The sequence below is a fragment of the Harmonia axyridis genome, chromosome 3 (genome assembly GCF_914767665.1).
Source record: "Harmonia axyridis chromosome 3, icHarAxyr1.1, whole genome shotgun sequence".
Classification (NCBI taxonomy): Eukaryota; Metazoa; Arthropoda; class Insecta; order Coleoptera; family Coccinellidae; genus Harmonia; species Harmonia axyridis.
The window spans coordinates 18,586,231-18,606,198 of NC_059503.1; the positions used below are offsets into that span (position 1 = coordinate 18,586,231).

General features: G+C 29.3%; 3 protein-coding genes across 9 annotated transcripts; 2 read left to right on the forward strand and 1 right to left on the reverse strand.

Moving 5' to 3' along the window:
- Window positions 1-1,894: 1,894 nt before the first annotated feature.
- LOC123676532 lies at window positions 1,895-4,397 on the forward strand. Of its 2 annotated transcripts, none has more exons than XM_045612471.1 (2): window positions 1,895-1,919; window positions 2,673-4,397. In XM_045612471.1, exon 2 carries the CDS (start codon window positions 2,725-2,727, stop codon window positions 4,264-4,266), a length of 1,542 nt encoding a protein of 513 aa, XP_045468427.1. In that variant the 5' UTR covers window positions 1,895-1,919; window positions 2,673-2,724; the 3' UTR covers window positions 4,267-4,397. The 2 variants fall into 2 exon arrangements, with proteins under 2 accessions (XP_045468427.1, XP_045468426.1); XM_045612470.1 differs by lacking the exon at window positions 1,895-1,919 and adding an exon at window positions 2,104-2,422.
- Window positions 4,398-4,538: 141 nt separating this feature from the next.
- LOC123676531 (ribosomal protein S6 kinase 2 beta) lies at window positions 4,539-12,549 on the reverse strand. 5 transcript variants are annotated; one of them, XM_045612466.1, is made up of 13 exons: window positions 12,503-12,519; window positions 12,362-12,426; window positions 12,204-12,238; window positions 11,757-11,840; window positions 10,992-11,315; window positions 10,731-10,940; window positions 10,415-10,678; window positions 10,170-10,360; window positions 8,794-8,992; window positions 8,398-8,568; window positions 8,064-8,240; window positions 7,736-7,957; window positions 4,539-7,250 (listed from the first exon to the last, which is right to left on the reverse strand). In XM_045612466.1, the coding sequence occupies exons 2-13, from the start codon at window positions 12,387-12,389 to the stop codon at window positions 6,915-6,917; spliced, it is 2,241 nt and encodes a 746-aa protein (XP_045468422.1). In that variant the 5' UTR covers window positions 12,390-12,426; window positions 12,503-12,519; the 3' UTR covers window positions 4,539-6,914. The 5 variants fall into 5 exon arrangements, with proteins under 5 accessions (XP_045468422.1, XP_045468423.1, XP_045468420.1 ...); XM_045612467.1 differs by lacking the exon at window positions 12,204-12,238 and having other exon boundaries at window positions 12,503-12,549; XM_045612464.1 differs by having other exon boundaries at window positions 12,362-12,503.
- A 21-nt stretch (window positions 12,550-12,570) lies between these two features.
- Window positions 12,571-19,608, forward strand: LOC123676533. Of its 2 annotated transcripts, none has more exons than XM_045612473.1 (5): window positions 12,571-12,674; window positions 14,626-14,769; window positions 14,829-14,956; window positions 15,048-15,245; window positions 18,234-19,608. In XM_045612473.1, the coding sequence occupies exons 2-5, from the start codon at window positions 14,652-14,654 to the stop codon at window positions 19,110-19,112; spliced, it is 1,323 nt and encodes a 440-aa protein (XP_045468429.1). In that variant the 5' UTR covers window positions 12,571-12,674; window positions 14,626-14,651; the 3' UTR covers window positions 19,113-19,608. The 2 variants fall into 2 exon arrangements, with proteins under 2 accessions (XP_045468429.1, XP_045468428.1); XM_045612472.1 differs by lacking the exon at window positions 12,571-12,674 and adding an exon at window positions 14,045-14,273.
- The last annotated feature ends 360 nt before the right edge of the window (window positions 19,609-19,968 follow it).

A 19,968-nucleotide genomic window follows, 5' to 3' on the forward strand; every position in this document is an offset into this window, starting at 1 on the left:
ACAAGTACAGCAAAAAGAACGTCCAAATGTAATTACACATTTCATATGAGTTATCTGGTAGAAGCAATGCAGTACAGACTGATTTGTGATGCTGAGGCCATCTGCGTACAGGACGTGACTACTGTTATAATTCAGTGAAAGACTGAAAGATAGCTAATTCGACCCATTTTGTCCACTCCGCGATTTCTTCGGCCAAATTCATTTTCATTTGTTCCTCAAAAAGGGTCCCGTAAATCGTGACAGGAATTATATACATCGTTGAAAGGAAAATTGGTTTTACTCAATTAATTGCTGCTTAATCGTCAATTTCCTGAGGCTTTCTCTCTAATTTGATAAGTAGAGAAAAAACTTCAATCAAAATATTGAATTTCTTTGTCATGAAATATTAATATTTTTTCCACAGGGAAATCGTTGCTATTTCCCTCAAATTTCCTCATTTTTTATCGATATTAGGTCGGTTGAATTATATCAGATAAATATATACACTCTTTGAATAATTTGAAATTTTGGTTATATTTTTCGCCTTATGTACGGCAACCAAGAATACAAGATATGGTTTTATAATTTGCTGACTTTCCCTTTATAGTTTGCAGTTGTAAGATGTCTAAAATACAGACTTGCAAATAAGGGAAAATAACGTGCGTTCATTCAAATTTATGGTCAAAAGTGCTGTGAAGAAATTAGAGTTGATTTTCTGTGATTACAATTTTTAACACGGCGTGCTGTTTCTTCTACAGTTCAGTGGTTGAACCTTATCGTTTGAAACCAATCCCGGATCCGAAAATTTCAGACATCATTACGAAATTATACAGCGATCTGTTCGGTGAACGAACGTTAAAAGACAGATCCTATTATTGATAAAGTTGAAAGTATAGAGTTCAGAATTTTATGATTTAGTTATACTAGGCCAGCAACGGTTTTCCACAAATTTTGAATGACTTGAGTTCTCTTATAATCGGTAGTCTCGTAATTGATTCGAGTATTCTCATAATCGGTTTGAGTCTTTGAGTATAGAATAACAGGAGGGAGCATAAAAGGACCAAAAATGATTCTGCATATGGCCGACTCCAGTTTCCATAAGCAGTGGCGTAGTAGGTTAGAAACTTCATTTTCAATAACGAATGTCAGCACTGAGTATCAAAATAGATATATTAAAATGAAACAACTAAATGTTAATAATGGAAAGGGAAGATGAGGTTGGGTTGATATAATAAAAGATACTTTATGTAGTCCAAAATAACAATTTCACGATAAATAACGCGACAATAATTCCTTTCAAATAACAGTAATATATGAATTGAAATGCAAGGAAAATGAATCGGAGATCATTAAACTTGTAAATGATTTTTGAAATGAATAAATGTTAGTTCATATCGTGTTATTCTATTTGAAATTGTCATTTTTGGGCTGTATGAATTTTCCCTAAGTTAATGAAACTGTACATATTGTACAGTTATTAAATTTGCATTTTTTTGACATATATTCATTAATATGCAGAATGCTGTTTTGAACTGGAATTGAAATAAAAAATTGAAAGGAAAAACATATATAATAATCATTTTTTTATTGAAGGAAACAATAATAAATAACAATTTACAATTATCGTTCATAAAAATGTGATAAAATAATGAACATTCCACAGATCCCCAAAATACCAAGGCCTGCAAACAGGTTTTGTATACGCTTTGTGCAGTTTAGAAAGAAGCAGTAATATTGAAGCATAAAGCATTTGTATATACTTCCTCAAATTCGCTTGTTGATAACACAGATCCAAACACTTTGTTCGTAGTAAGTATAATATTAAAAGAATAATATTCTTTGTGGGGGTGCATGGTATATTTGAAGCAATGAAAGCATTAAAATTCAGTTAAATATCGAAAAAAAAACAAATGTATTCAGTATAAGGTGCACATATGATGGTAAGTAATCTTCAGAAAAATGATAAGAGCAAACTATTATTTTCAAAGATAAAGTCACGCTTACGTGTGAAATGTTATACCAGCATTCATTTGTTTTTAAATTTTAGTACATCCACAAGATCCACAAATAACCATTTTCAATTATGTATTTGTTTACAACTTTGACAGAAACGGAAAGGAATGTTGACAGAGAATAAAGAATAACTAACTGATGGATAATCAGAGGTTTTTTCAGAACCGCCCCTTCCGTTCGCAAGAATCTTCAAAGGACAAGATAGATGTACATGCTACCTCTTGTTATTATATACTCAAAGATTTGAGTATTTTCATAATTAATTCGATCGAGTATTTCTGTGAACTGAATACTTCCATAATCGAATGTCTATGTCATCGGTACTACGAAAGTCAAGATTCAAGGCTATATTTTTTATTGATGCAGATGCATTTATGTTTGTTCTTATATTAGTGCCATTACATTACAGTCGTTACTGGTTCCATAGAAGGTAACGTATTATTTATTCCAAAAGAGTTATTTATTTCCAATACACTATTTACGATTGCAACTAAAACATCTTCTGAAACCGGGGAACCCCCCAGCCCCAGTAAATTTTACCCACTTAAGTAATATTGGTTTACGGTTTGAAATTATCTTTCGCTTCAGAATAAAAAACACCATTCATATATGATTCTTACCATCAGTATTTACTAGTTCCTTTTGAATTGATGAATGAAACTTTTTTTTTTATTTTACAGAATACATCGTCACTCATCAGCAAAATAATACTTCTGAATATAGAACAATAAAATGACTACATTTGACGGTACTAATTTGAGTTATGCATTGCCCAGTTTTCTAACTGAAAAAGTACTTTGTGCTAGCTGCAAATATTTTTTGTCAGTTCCACCCATTTATAGCTCAAATAATGGTGATTCAATATGTGGTAGATGCATTGATTTGAAAAACCCACAAGGTATCAGAAATAACCTTTTTGAAATACTCCTTGAAGTTATATCGTTCCCTTGTATGAATAAGCAATATGGTTGTTTAGAGAGTCGAACTGGGAAAACTATGTGGAGTCATGAAATCAGCTGTTTTCATAGAAGAGTGAACTGTCCAGTTGCAATATCAGAAACTTGTGATTGGATAGGTGATATAGAAACTATTTTAGAGCACTTTGAAGAATATCATGTCACATATTTAATGAATGAACCTTCATTCGAAGTAAATTTTGTAAATAATTTCGAAGATATCAGCTTATTGACTTATTCTGATAGTTTATTCCTAGTAAGAAGACGTGGTGACATAAAAGAAAAAAAATTTTGGTGCTCTGTTCAAGCAATTCAAAGGAATGAATCTGAAAAATTCCAATATACCTTGAAATTGAAAAATCCAATATCAGGTAAAACAATAAAATTTGAAACAAAAGAAGTGATTACTTTAAATGACCAAGACGGTTTTGAAATAGATTCAGTGGAAGTTCAAGTTCAATTGGAGAAACCTGTAATGATCATTGCAGATATAGAAATAGTAGAGCTTCAAGATAAATCTAATGCAGCCAAGGCAAAGTCTGATGTTTTAAGCAATGCAGATATGGAAATGTTGAAGGCAATTGAGTGTCCTGTTTGTTTTGAATATATGGTGCCACCTATTTTTCAATGTGAAATTGGTCATAGTATTTGTGGACAATGTAAGAGTAAAGTAAAACAATGTCCAACATGCACAAAACCTTTTGGTGCTGCTCAGAATTTTGCTGTTGAAAATATGACTTCTTATATAAAATATCCTTGTAAAAATTCTGAAAAGGGCTGCGAGTTTATTTCTACTGCCAAAAATATTAAACAACATGAACATTCATGTCAGTATAGTGCGTTCCTTTGTCCGACTTCAGATTATACTTCCTGTTCATGGTCTGGTTTGAAGCATCATATTTGGGAACATTGTCGGCAAAAACATAGAGATCACATTATAGAATGCCATTCTGTCAGTATACCTTTTGATCCAAACGAGGAAAATGAAGAAGAGGATTGTTTTATCATAAATTATATGAGAAACATTTTTGTATTACATTGGAAATTTGTTAATCAAACTTTCTTTTGGTCAGTACAATTAGTCGGACCAATAGAAGATAGTAATAATTATTATTTTGATTTGGATATAATTGATCGAAGTGGTAAAAATTTGAGAATTTTCATGAGAGGTTTTTGTGAAGCCCTTACTGATAAATATTTAGCATTCACAGAAAATAGATCTTTTATATTTTTAACTTTAGATCAAGTGAAGCCCTTGATAAATGAAGTATTATCATTCAAACCATCAGTTTTTAAGAATACTTCAAATGAAAAATAATTTTGTTTATTCAAAAAAAAAGTTTTTTATGTTAAATTTTTTTTTATCTTTTTAAGAGTTGGCATTTTTTCAAACCGAATATGTGTATTCAGTTGCTCAAAATAATTGAAAATAAAAATATTTCGATACTATAGGCTTTTTTTCCTCTTAGAGAGAACTCCGATTTGCATGACAAATTAATACTTAATACAGAAAAAAAAAAAGAAATAGCAAATATTTAATCTTTATCAAGATTTTATTTATTAATATGTGAAGAACGAAACGCTTTAACATCAACAACACAAGGGGAATTTACCTTTATTCATTTCAACTACATTAAAAATGGTATGTAAATATAAACATTTTATATAATAAAAATATACATCAAGTTTATAGATTACTGAGGCCTTAACAGACAAATTCCAATTAATATGATTATTTTTCAACCTACCCAACTCCGCACAGTCAAATGTTCAATAAACTCATCCTGTGCAAATTGATGAATAGTTGCAACTCTTTATATTTCATGTGAACACTGATATGCTATATTTAAATAAGTTCTTGACAATAAACATGCTTATAACTAATAGTTTATTATAAAGGAACAAAAAATATGGCAAAACAATGCTTATTATACCATTCTACATAAAAAAAATTTCGGTTAGTAGTATTCTGGATTCGAATTATTTTTTTATATTTCCAATTTCCTATCATCCCTTAAAAACATTATTGAAAACAAAGATTGAATAATAACAATACATCAAAGAAAATAATTCGAGTAAAAAATATTAGAAGATTCACATATAATTTTTTTGCTTATGAAGTTAACATTCAAAATTAATTTGTACAATTGTGCAAAACATATATCAGTATCAATCAAGAAATTCTTTCTCATCGACTCAATTTTAATTCTCTGACAAATTAGACAAAAATAAAGAAGAACAAAACAATTAGTTGGAAATTTAAACTGTTAGAGGCAATAATTTTCTCATTAAAATTAACAAATTTATAGTTAATTCAGCACAAGAAAAAATTGATCAGAAACCTAAAACAAAGGTGGACCAAACAAATTTTCAACATGAAGGTTCGAGTACAAAAATTGAGTTATTGTATATTCAGATAGATTAATATCAACTAGATGACCTATAGTTTTATTTTCTTTGCATAATTAGTGACTCGATTCATATGAGTACTGAGTTGGCAATGATGTTAAGGACAAATATATATCCCGCAAATTAAAAATCTGTCATACAGATTTTCGGCTATATCAACTAATATAATACTCATCTCAAATTTGCTTTTGGCCAACCTATGTTTCGTTAGAAAACAACACCTTATTGGAAATGACTAGAAATTGTTTCATATAACCATATAAATATTATCATCAAGTAGTATGAATTATTCTTATTATTAGTTTCAGTTGAAAATTTTTCAGAGAAAATACTACAGGTTGAAATATTTTCAGTTTCACTAATTCTACAACGAACTTTCAACATCTGGAAGAAATCACTATGATTTTTTTAACTTGTACTGATTGCTACTAAAACATAGCATTGATTAAAGTGTTCATTATATAGGCAGTATGATGAAGTAAAAAATGTGAATTGATTTTTGAACAAAAATTCACATAAGTAATATTAAATAAACCCCAGAAGTCATACATTTCTCATAATAATCAGTGGCATCTAGTTGAAGATGATATTTATTAATATAAACTGTGGTTATCACCAGGGACATAACTAATATATTCTTCTATCCATCAATGAAGTTATTCCTATAAATTATTTTCATTTATTGTGCTATGACTGGAAGGTTCTCAACATCATGACGAGTTTATAGTTATGTATAGATATTTTAATTCTGTGTTACATTTTATTCTACAATTTCAATGTTTCCTAAATAACAGATGTCAAAAATAGTTTCAACTGCTATATGCATAACTAGGAAATATATATCTATCTATATTCATATCCAATATTCACTAGAAGAGTACAGAAAAACTTGATCAGTATCTACTATTTCTTTGAAAATATATTACAGTTATATTCTTTAAAATATTGATAGTTTGGCATTAGATATCAAATAATTATAAATATGAGAAAAGTAACTCAAAATCACAATTTCCAGGAATTAAATTATATTATCATAATTTTTCATGGTTATACTGAAATTAATATTTACTATTGTTTATCAAAATAAATTCACTTATAGCCAAAAATACAATTCCGAATATTTCAAATATATTAAAAGCAATCTGAATCAAACATGTGATGTATAAACTCAAAAAAGGGGATAAAATGAGATACTGATCGTTCAGTATGAAATTATGTTAGAATCAGTTACTATTGATATTGTGCGCATAATATTCTCATAATTGACAAAATAATTGTAATGGTATGTTTTAATTAAATTAAAATTTTTTTCAATTCCATGAACAAAGCTTTATTCAATGTTCAACATTTATCAAATTCCGCCCATTGTAAATTCCATTGTGCACATTGACATACAATCAAAAGCTGAAACTTAAGACACTAATACTGAAATAGGAGAAATATTTTTCCAACTTATATGTTTGTACAATGATAATAATAACTAATTGTTCATACCTGAATTTCTCGATAACAAAATTTCCTCAGCAGTTTTATTAACCCCAGATGTGATGAAAAAATTTATAACCTAACAGGTTTTTTAATTAGTCGCCTTCTTGCCAATTCAGACATAGCTACTGGGCCTAAGTGATGGACTACTTGAGGAGAATTTGCTATCGCTCTGAAAGTAGCAGCAACTGTTTCTCTCAAATGAATACTCTCTCCACTAGGAACTACTTGGTTCTCAAACTGATTTGGAACTGGCACATTCATTGTATGTGAACCAATAGTACATGGTTGTCTGACCCATGGATGGTTAGCAATCTGTGTAGCATTTGGCCTTCTTTGAGGTGATATGTGCAACATTTCAACTACTAGAGCTTTTGCCTCTTGAGAAACTAAGGCCCACTGACCACTCTGAAATTAATTAAACTGGATACAATCACTCATAAAATGCACATGCAGATTTGCAAATAATTTTTAGCTCATGCAATTTTGGAGAATACCCGGATCCCGTCAGTCAACCAAATCTGCGCATTCTCCAAACATTGTAAATTCTATCATCCAAAAATCTGTGACATCAAAAGTGTTGTACCCAAAAGGAACAACTTAAATTTTGGGAACAATGTGGCTAAACACATTGCTTATGTCGATGTTTTCTATCCCAATTCTTAGGACCCTGTGAGACCTCTCTGAAGCTTATAAACGTAAACAATTATATAATTCAAAAGTGAACCGACAGCTTCACATTGAATTATACCATGATCATTAAAAAAATTCTTCTCAATGTAAATGAACATTATTTTAATAATGTTTGGTTTTCAAAACTAACAAAAAAATATAGAATTGATTGAAATTGAGTTATTAGTATAATTAAATTATTCATTATCATTGAAACTCACCTGCAAATCAAGTTTACCAGTATTTATTCTGTCTAATATTTTTTGAGGGCTATCATTGGGTGCTGTACTATAGGGGCAACGACCTGAAAGCATTATAAATAATACCACACCTAAAGACCAAATATCACAGGCTGCATCATAACCCTGGCGCTTCAATACTTCCGGAGCAACATAGTTGGCTGTGTAACATGGGGTCATCAACAAACCATTACCAGCTCTCAACTGAAATATTGAATGTAATTTTTGATTTAATTTAATTAAGTTAGTCAAAAATATTTTGTCCAAATTACTTAAAAAAGAAAAAAATAAACTGAAAAATTAATTGTACCTGTTTCGCAAATCCCATATCACAGATAGTAACACTTTCAGGTGTGCAATTTTCATTGGCAAAGAGAATATTGGTTGGTTTAAGATCTCTATGTACCACTCCATTCTCATGAAGATAAGCAACTGCATTAACAAGGGACTTCAATATTGCTGCTGCTTCTATTTCTTGCAAATGATGCTGAATAAAAAGTGAATTATTCTAACCAAATTTATTTTTGAAATGAATTTAAAGAGTCAATGAATAAGTTCTACCAATAAATCAGTCAGAACTTTGATAAACAAACTATTGAATGTATTTTTCATATTATTGCAAATGATTAGTAAGTCACACTTACTCTCTTCATCATGTACTCTAGTAAGTCTCCACCACGTAATAACTGAAGCACCATGTATACTTTCCCTGCATCTTCAAAAACTGTTTTTAAACTGACAATACCTGGATGATGACCATATCGCAGAAGAATTTCCACTTCTTCTCTACAGTCACACATTGATTTCTGAATAATCTGTCGAATATATAAAAATTAACATATGAAATATTGCAATCAAATCAAAAAGTTCAGTATAAATAGTAATCAAAATACATTATCTTTTCAACCAAAATATCCAATTTGAAATAAATAATACTAACCAACAAAAAATTTTAGATATGCATAAATCCTTGTAAGCTTTTAACTATCGAATTTTTTTGTCCTGGCTACAAAAATAAATTCCAATATAAGCAATCTCACCTTGACTGCATACTGTTGATTTGTTGTATTGTGTCTTGCTAATTTACAAATGCTATAACTACCATATCCTAGAATATCCATCAAGGTATAATCATCGAAGAAATTTCGTTCTGTAGTTCTAACAGATTTGGAAGGTGTTTCAAATATTTTTTTCACATCAGTACCATTTTGCAGTAAGCATGGAGCAACAAAACTAAAACTATATCAAAGAGTTCCAATTATTTCAAACAAATGTTGAATAGATTAATGCAATTGAAAAAATTGTACTACATTTTTTACCCAACATTTCAAACCTTCAAAAGCGATGAATAAATCAAATCTCAGAAGAATGGAAAAAACTACCTGAACATTAATATAATCTAAATGAATAGATAAAACCCGTACCACACTAGCCTTTTTTGAGGCCTTCTTTCAGGTCTAATGTAGCCCAATAATAATAATAATAATAATAAGAGAGTTTATTCATCAAAATACATTCAATAAACTCTCAATAATGTAAGCGTTACCTAAGGGTTAAGACTAGAAAGAGGATGAAAATGAAAAAGGCAAAATTAAACCTTTTCTTTATAATCCAATAAACTTCAAATGAAAAAATAAAATATCGAAGCCAATTGAAAAAACAAAGCAAATAAAAAAAAGAAATGTTTCTCTGATCTCAAGATACAAAAAAATTATTCAAGAATAGGACAAATACATAGTTTGAAATCAAATTATCTCAGTTACGAATTCAAAATCTGACAATTTTTTAAAATCTTTTCATCAAATTATGGTCTCCTGATTTAACAATTTTTTTTTTAATATTTCAGCATTTTATCATAGATAGGCAGTAGGTTAATTTGCCGTGTAAAACTGAAACTTTTGATGATTTTTATAGTTTGATGAAAGATTTATTTATCATGTTATATATTTTTGAGAAAGGGGAATTTTTTTTATGGTTTACAAATAAAAAAAACAAGATTGTATTATAACTTCAGAACTAATTGCAATGAAAAAACAAATGATTACACTAATAGATTCTATTGAAAAAAGTGCCTATAGAATGTTTTTGTTTCATGATAATGGCAGCCCTATTGAAGAAGTTATGAGAACTTTTTTTTTCACATCATTTTCCAATTTTCTCTTATAACTTGAAAATTATGAATAAAATAATGAATTCTCTCAAAAATCGAGTCCAAAAATGTGCCATTAATTTTTTTTTTCTGGCTCATAGAGATTCTGAGGTCCCCTCACTAGACAACAAATTTGGGATACCCATAAATCGTTCTTGAAAGTCTAAATTCTTGGTATTCCATCTGAGTTGTGTTTCAAAAAATCTTTGAAGCAGTAATATTTTCCTTTTCACCATAAGCTGTAATTGCAGGTAAAAAAACACTCACCCCCTAAATAATTCATGGGCATTGGCACTTGCAGGTACACCAGGTGAATCCCTAGGAGTTTTACTGGTGAATTCAGAGTCAAAATAAGCGTCTTCTGGACCACACACTGCAGGTTGAAATGGAGGTCTTGCTTTTTTTGAGAGTAGAGCATCAAAGTCAATCGAAGCAAAAAATTCATGTTTCTTAAAATCCTAAATTACAATAAGTGATAAAATAATATGAAAATTTCATTTGATTTAAATTACCTCTATACCTCCGGGTCCTGCTCCTAATCGGTTAGTTGGATTTCTTTTGAAAAGAACTCTCAACAAACTTTGTGCTTCTGGGCTTAGATTAGCTGGCATAGCTAATTTTGCCCTAAGAATTTGTGTCATTGTATCTTTTCTATTACCAGCTTGAAAAGGTAGACTACCAGTAAGCATCTCGTACATAAGAACTCCAAATGACCACCAATCTGCAGCAAAAGAATGTCCTTTTCTATTAACAACCTCAGGAGCCATGTATTCCACCTGAAAATTTCAGTTGTGCAATGATATTTCCTGAAATTTTTGAAAGTCTTACTGTTCCACAAAAACTATAAGTCTTTCCTTCTTCTTCTTCTAGTGGCATTTTTGATAAACCAAAATCAGTAAGAGCAATATGCCCATCAGCATCTAAAAGTATATTTTCTGGCTTCAAATCTCTATATATAATCCCTATCGTATGGAGATGATGCAAAGCCAGGGCTAATTCTGCTAAATAAAATTTAACATCTTCTTCGGTAAACATAACCTAGAAAAAAATCATTTAAAATTGTAAAATTATGAATTTGACAACTTTCACCTCTTTATTCAGTCTTGAGAATAAATCACCACCTCTGAGAAAATCCAATATTAAATACAATTTCCCAGTTGTCTGGAAAGCATAATGAAGTTTTACAATGAAAGGGTGCTCAACATCTACTAGGATGTTTCGTTCCATTTTTGTCCTATATCGATCTCTTACACGCAGAGTTGCTTTTCGAAGTACTTTCATTGCATACAACATACCCGCATCAGAGCCAACCACTTTACGAACCAGAAATACTTTTCCGAAAGAACCTTCTCCCAATACTTTGAGTAGTTCGAACTGACCAGGATCTGCCTTGTCATGGCCATCCCTAATAACCTGCATCAAATTTGTTAAATGAGAAAATATATTAGATCAGAACATCATAAAATGAATTTTTGAAACAGCAAAAATCATAAATCATATTCTAAATAACATACTACTTTCATAACTATAAAAATATATTTTAACAAAACTAATGCTAAGTTCATAAAAAAACAGTTAATAACTTTAAACTTCATTATTAATCAGCACAATCTTAAAAGTACTAATTAGATTCATCACAGTTGAGTAATGCCTTGAACAAATAAAATGACTAATCAATGTAATTCTTAATAGATCATATGAAATCATAATCCAGATAAAACATTTCCATCACTACCAAGAATTAATTTGAAGATAAGTGATAGGTAAGCAGTTTATGCTAAGAATAAATATTCCCATGAGCTCTCATAACTCAATATTTCAAAATTGTAGAATGACATGAAATCTGAAACTTACCTCCCCAAGTTCAATTTCATGTTCACCTTCATTTCCATGGCCCTCATCTGAGTTTTGAGCATCATCTCCTTCACCAGATTGTGACTATCAAAAAAAAAATATTGACATACATATACGACATCAAATACATATGTTAATTGGTTACTTTATTATTGCAAGATAGATACCTAAAATAATTGAGCAAAAGGTTTATTTCAAGCGTTAAAAAATATTTTGTGTTTTACTGAAGCAATTGCCGATTTGTTGAATTAAATTGATTCAAGCTATTCTCCAAATATTTTTAATCAATGAAAAATATTTTTAATTTATGCTTTTTGTTTAGTATTCAATATATGTTTAGGACACTCTTTAAGGGATTATCTTGATGAATTTTGAATATTATTCTTCCAATTTTCATTAAAACATGCTATTATGTACTTTTGCTAAATCAATAAACAAATTACGTACAGATAAAATTCTTAGAGATCTTGAAATTCCAAAGGCTGTAAATAAATAACATTATTAAAATAAACCACTGTGCAACCCCATTCTTTCGGATGAATTGGTTTTATGGAAGAAATGAAGAAAACGTTGGCATATTCGTAAACATGTATTTTTATTATTACCTCCGTTTCGGCGTGCTGCACTTGCCATGGTTCAAATGCATTTGCTAAAGGCATATTAATAAGTTCTGAAAAACATTAAGATTATCCAGATTATTACTCAAAATTTTATTCGATCTAGTATGATAAACAAATAGGCCTTACTTCTGTCATTTGTAAATTAGTCAGAATTTGACTTTGACAATTTGGATTATCGATGATATATGTCATCATACCAATATCAACATTACAAAAGAAATTATTCAAAATGTATTAGAAATAAATTTAATAGTATGATATATTTTATTGTGTCTTGTCTCCATAAGAACCAGAAATTGTAAGTCAAAAGCAATGATTCAGTAATATGGCAGAAATTAAGAACCTCATTTTTTGTGAATTACCAAAAAAAAATGAAATACATTGAAGGTGATATTCAATTTTAATATCGTTTAAAAATTTTCGGACAATCATTTCAATTTTCTTGATTTATATTCCAATATTTCATATATTTTATCTTTATGAAATCAAACGCATGCGAACGTGTCGTTTCCGGATAAGTGATGCACCAAATTCCATAATTGAATTCCTCGAAAACTTCACAAGTTAGTACATGTAGAATTTCGCTAATTTTGTTGCGAGGTTGCCGATAATCACCATTTTTCATATGGTGACAATAATTTGAATTCTTCAATTCAATTCAAATAATATAATGAATAGTAGAAACATACTTCATGTAAACGAAATGGTATAAAAATAAAAATAATTATTCATTCAAATAATCTTTTAATGAATATGGTCCCTGTTTTACGATATTGTTCAACCATTCGTTTAAAACTATAACTCACCTAAAGGTATATAGGTATTTAACTAAATTGTTATATCTTGCAAATATGCTGAAAACCTTTATATGACGGTAGTATTTAGATAAAGATAATCTATCTACTGGATAATAAGAACTCATCGATCTTATTAGATGATCTTGAAATGAAAAATAAACATTGCAATAAATTTCAAAATTTGTCAATAATTCGTTTTTCCTAAAGGATATACAACAAAATCCGAATGATTTTTGTTTGTCCTAGTTTTGATTCTGAAAATTTGTTGCGAATTCTTCCGAAAATAGTTTTGCTATAGAAAATATGCATCATATTAAACATCTCCTAAGTGGTAAATACTTTTGCGAAGTAACTTTTCACAAAAGCTGAAATATTACTTCGCAAAACCATTACCCACTCAACTGAAGTTTTATATTTAGTACATCAAAAGAAAATTTAGAAAGGGCTATTACATTACTTATAAAAATAACATTTTTGACAAAACTCAATTGGACTCCAGTAATCAAGAATATATAGTACCTATATCAGTATCAACAATCTAATCCGAATCAATCAATATAATTTCTTTGGAATAAGGGTACAATATATAATGAAATACACATAATTAATAGTCTTTCAAGAAAAACATCAAGTTTTTTAAAACTTAGGTGGAAAATAATGTACGTACACGATGTATTTGCCAAGTCAAACAATTCCTTCAACAACAGATGTAATATCTCATTTCATTTATATTCAAATAATTAAATGTCTTCTAAAAAGAATACTTTCAATTTTACCCAAATGATGAAAAAAATATTTGAAATAGGTATTTTGTAACTTCGTTCAACACATGAAAGAATTTTCAATGTTCAACATGGCAACGCCGCCTACAACCATTGAATGAATTTCAACGGCATCACGTCTTTCTCAACCAACGGAGATTCAGTTGTTTTCGAACTATTCTTTGAATAACTAAACTTTTAAAATAGGAATTTACTTCTAGTTCAAATATATCTGTGATAGTTTAGGTAGTAAACAGTGAAACTTTTTCATTCAAGTAGATAACGCCCAACAATCATTAACAGCCACGCGGTTGAAGAAACTTGTTTCCACTAATCGAAGTAAGTGATCGTCCATCTTTAATATAATTTAAAGAATACAGATGGAAAATATAATATATATATCATGAAGTACACCAATAGTTGTGAATAAAAACCTTTCTGATTTTCCTAGAAATACAAGATTCTTTATAAATATCACCCAGATGAATTCCATCCTCAAGTTGGTCTTTTATTTCAAAATAAAACAAACTCATAATTTGTATTTATTATTATTTATTCAAAGCATTAAGCATATTCTTTGCTTATATGGTAAACCGTAAATATTTATTAGAGACAGAAAAGAATAAAATAATATATTTCCCTCTGATCTAAACCTTGTATATATTTATTAAAATTGCAAATTCTCTTTCAGATTGTTCTTACATTTTTTAAATAAAAATGAATTTTGAACAAAGAAGGCCTCCGATTTTTCCGTTCTATAAATTAGAAAGTGATAGTTCAGCTTTGTCAAATGAAGACACAGAAAGTGTTTATAGCCTTCAAGATGTTGAGACTGGTATGCGACTGCTACATTGGGAAATGTGCATCAGATGGTTTTTAATTAATTGTTTGTAGACTTGGTCAGGGATTCTTCAGATACAGAACAGTTTGGCAGCGAATATGAGGTCGAAATCGAATATGAAGTTGATAGTGCATCAGGGAGTGATTCTAACTCTCTGCTTGACACTTCTGGAGACTCTGACGTTAGTAATATTAATATTCCTTTTTTAAATTATATGAACAGGCTTCTCTTATTTAATATTATGACTGGATTTAAAATGAAATTTTTTGCAGGTTGAAAGAGATATGTTTCTTGCAGCAGCTGCAGCCATCTGCGACAGCACTTTTGAACAATGGGTGACTGATGTAGAAGATTCGGATAATACTTCATCCGAAGACACTTCTTTCAACAGAACAGATTTTTGGACTTGTGTGAAGTGCAAGTCCCAGAAGAATAACCCACTCTTTTGTTACTGCGAGAAATGTTTCCAGGTAGTTATCCTAAAGCCTCTCAGATTTGCATGTACTGGTTGGTTACTCTTAAGAAATTCTTGAACTAGTTCTAACTTGTTGCATTACTTTCCTGACTAATTTTCAGTTATGAGTTAATTTTGCAACATATTGTTGCTGGTGATCAAGCATAATTTTTGTTTCATTATCTCAATTGCTCTTTCATAACACCCATTATCATCCTTATACATGTTCCTTTCATTCTCAGTAAGATTCTTATTGAGTACAAATTGTAGTTATTGTTACCGAAGATCATACATAATTTCATTGTCGTTTCAATTATTATTTTAGATAATCCGTTGTTCTCCTTATTTATTTTCTATTCATTTTTAGCCCTCATTCTAATTTTTATGTTCACTGCTTTTGCTTAAGCTGATTGAGGTCTTGTATTGTAAGATTAAATTTTCATCTTTCTTTTTCCTATAAATAACAAATGATACCACAAAGAATCTTTTAACAAGTTCCATATAGATAAAAAGTTGAATTTCTATATTTATTAGCCATATTTATTCTCAATTGATGATTTTTATCCTATATAATCTTACTCATCTCCTAAACATCTGTTAATCTTTTTGTTAAGAGCTTAAAAGTACTAGAGATATAATTTCTTCCTATTTTCTTAAGTTACCAACCAGTGCAATATAGAAGAGTGTGGATGTAAATGATTAGACAGAAGCATTCTTTAATGATATATTGTTAAAAGGCATGCAAATCTGGTGTGCTAAAAAACTAATGTTAAACGTAGTGATAGTGTCGTGTGTTACCAATTTGAGAACTTTTAAATGTTGATAAAACATTTGCGCACCATTACATATCATAAGGGGGCATTTAGAAATGGATCAGTAAAAAGTCAAATTGAAAAGTGAATAAGATCTGCTGGCAGGATCAGGTAATTTTTTTAATCACCATCTTTTGGGTGTTGCTGAAAGTGGTAAGATTTTATTGATTTCTTTTCAAAATGGATAAAAACCTGAATAAATGCTTTTCTCTTCAACTTTGCTTGTTTGGTAACATGCACTTGCTGAGGAAGTAATTATTCTGTTTTTATTCATAACCAAATAATTGAACGATTGGTCGGAATGATGAATATTTTAACCTTTTTTTTTTTTTTTTTTCAATAATGAAAAAACTTCCACTTGTAATTTTCATTAGTTCTTGTGAATTATGGATAAGAATTTCAATGAATGATGTTTCATTCAATTATAATTGATGGAACTTTAACTTGAATTGGAGACATTTATTAAATTTTTATTCATCAATATTATGAAAATAATTTTTGTATTTTTGATATATAAATATATATTTTTATTAGGATTTCTCAGCAAGAATATAGATACAGTTTCATTTATAGATTTTTAGAATTGCCAATATTGGCAGACAAGAAAAATCATGGAATGAAACCAAGATATTTGGTGTTCATTGAAAAACAGTTATGAAGGCCTATGTTCTTGAATAGATTGATTCATTTCTCATCATATGAAAACTTCGTTTTCTGATCCTAAACAAATGTCAAGGATATCGACTTCCAGCAAATTTTGAAATATATTTAAATATTTTAGAATAATTGCTTTGATGTTTTTGAGTAATTATTTCCAGAGGTCTAAATTTTTCAGTTCAGATTTTAGTAAGAATAATATATTGAAAGAGCTCATTAAAACAGATTTTTGTATTCTTAAATTTCTTGGGATGAAATATCAAAATAGAACTCTGAATAAATTGAATTACAGATGACCCTAAAATAGAATATGAATAAAAATGACAGTTCTTCCAATTTAGCAAAAAAATTCTTGCTTTTGAATGATAAGTTTCCTAGATTCATATTTTTTAATTTTGTATATTGTAAATATTGCTTATGTTGAATGGACAAAAATGTTTTGGACAAGGTGAACACAATGAATTTTATATGATGAAAGCTGAAACACACTTCTGAAAGTTTTTAAGCAATTTTGACCTTATTTTTCATTGAACACAGAATATAATTTGGTTAATGCTGAAGGACATTATTATCAAACATGGGTTTTCTATAATCAAATTAATCAATTTCTACATTCGTTTTTTCTAAAATCTCGGTTATTGGAATATATTCCAGTTTTTTTTTTTTTTTTTTTTTCTATAAATCTCAGTCAATTATAATTAATGTTAAGGTGAATGCTGACGGACATTATTATCAAACTTGGGTTTTCTATAATCAAATTAATCAATTTCTCCATAAGTTTTTCCTAAAATCTCGGTTATTTGTGAGATATTCCAGTTTTTTTTTTCTATAAATCTTAGTCAATTATAAATTTTCAGTTTTCCTCTAAAAATCTCAAGTATTTGAACAATCAATTTATTTCACAATAATTTACAAAAGTAATAATACTTCTATATCATTCTTTGACATGAAATGCATCAAGAGATACTAACTATAGAGATTCCAAAACTCTTCTTGTCAATCAAATGTAGTTCAATTCTTTAAAATATTCAGTGAATAGGTGTGATGATTTTTAATCATTAAATTTTTCTCAATCTTGATATTCAATATTGTATGTATTTTGTAAAAAACATACCATGTTTCTGCTAATTTTTCTAATTCGAATGAAGTAAAACAAATCTTGTATGTTGCCTTTAATTACAATTTTTTTCCAAATCTTAAATTTACTGGTTTGCTCATGTACAAATTAATAAGAATCATGAGCATCATATTTGTCCCAATCGCATTTTTAAACCAAAACTCTTATTTATGCATTTTAAACAACACCACTTTCTTGGTCTTGTCATACTACATATAACCCCAGCAGATCAAATCTCAATTAATCCTCTTTTCTAACTAACTTATCAATGGTTTAATTTGTACTTGAAAGCAGTCATTGAATTTGAAATGAAGATGAAGTACTATATGGAAATATTCTGAAAACATGGAGAATAGAATCATTAGGGCCATGGTTAATTAAATGAACATAGGTATTGATTATTTTATTTGATCTGCAGGATAGAAAAACATTGTTTCCGCCGAGACCGAAACCTAGGAAGCCGAAGAAAAACAAGAAACCTGAAGCACCTGTAAAGTTGGACACTTTACGATCTTGCCTTAAAGGATTGTCCCAAGACTCAGGCCTAGGAAGCAGCCAGGAATGTCCTCCGCTGGAATTAGATAAAATTGTCATACCGGATCATCTCACAGGAAATGCATCTATTCCTTCTTCGTCCTACAATGAAGATGATGTTATTCCTTCTAGTCAACAAAATCCAGATACCGATAAGTCGTCTCCAAGTAAGCAAGTAACTTTAAATGATATAGTTAAGAGCAATTCCAGTCGCAAACGTCAAGCGTCAGAAAGTAGCTTATCTGATTTCGAAACCAAGAGACCTAGATGGAGGGATCAAAAAAAATCGCCTAAAAGAGATAAATCTTCAAATAGTATATCGGGGTCGCCTACTAGAAAAAGAAAGTCCACTTCTTGCGAACGAGAGTTGTATATAAAAAAAATTAAGTCTTATCATCATCAGTCACTGCCTTGTTCGATAACTCATTCAGAAGATGAAATGTTACAACCTCAGAAAACTATTTCTAATGGTATTTCTGCGTCTCAGGAATCTATTGATGTTTCTGGTAAAACTTCAGATCTTGGTTCAGAAATAAGTTCAGGCTCTGGAATATTTGATAAGGCAGAAGAACTACATGCTCCTTTGGTGGATTCAAAAGAAGTGTGCATGTTTTGTAATACTTCACCAATTAATGCTGGATTTCTTCATGGGAATATTGCCCACAGGTGTTGCTGTTATAAATGTGCGAAAAGAACATGGAAAGCTATAAAAAGATGTCCAATGTGTAATCGCAAAGTCAACAAAGTAATAAGAGTTTATTGAACATGAAATTTGTAATATTAATTAGGTGTATAGAAAAAATTATTTATTTAGTAGATAGTTATTTAAAAAAAAAAGTATATATATATTAAAATGAAGAGTGTACTACCAAAGAATATTATGTTCAACATAAATGAAGTGCATTGGCTAAATTATGTTTTATAGTTTATAGATTTGTTTTGTCAATTTGGTCGGTTCATAGATTTTTCTTTGAAACAAAAAATGTGCAATAATTGTTTTACGTGTATATAGTAGAGTAACGCTTTCTTTTGTTGTTATTTCAAGTATAGCATCTCAAAGGGAAAAATAGTGTCAGGCATACAAATTCTCCCATTTTCATGTAAAATGTGTTAAGAGTAAATATTGTTTGACCAAAATTATTTTGTTTGAATACAGCCTTTGCATTTCATACAAATTCATTGTTTTTCATAATTTTATAGCACTCTTTCATTTAATTATTTTGATTGATATTCAATTAATAATAAAAAATTGCCTTTTGTTTATTTGTTTTCAGTGAATAATAATATCAAAATGTAATAGAGTTTTTTATCAAAATTTAATTGGATTCTGGTTTGGATCTTTCTTTAATACTGCAAAATTTTTCATGAATTCATAATGGACCATACGTGGATACTAAACATATATTCAACCAATGCATTTTTTGAAACAATTTAAATTAATGCTCCTTCAATTTGCTGAATAGATTTGAAAAAATATTTACTTGTTTTGTAAAACTTCTTTATCCTTTGCTGAAAATAGTCAAAAAAAAAATTGTAACTTATTATTTTGTTTCAAAATTGTAGTGCAATAATAAAATTAAATAATTTTGTACATTATAACAGAAAATGCCTTTGTTGAG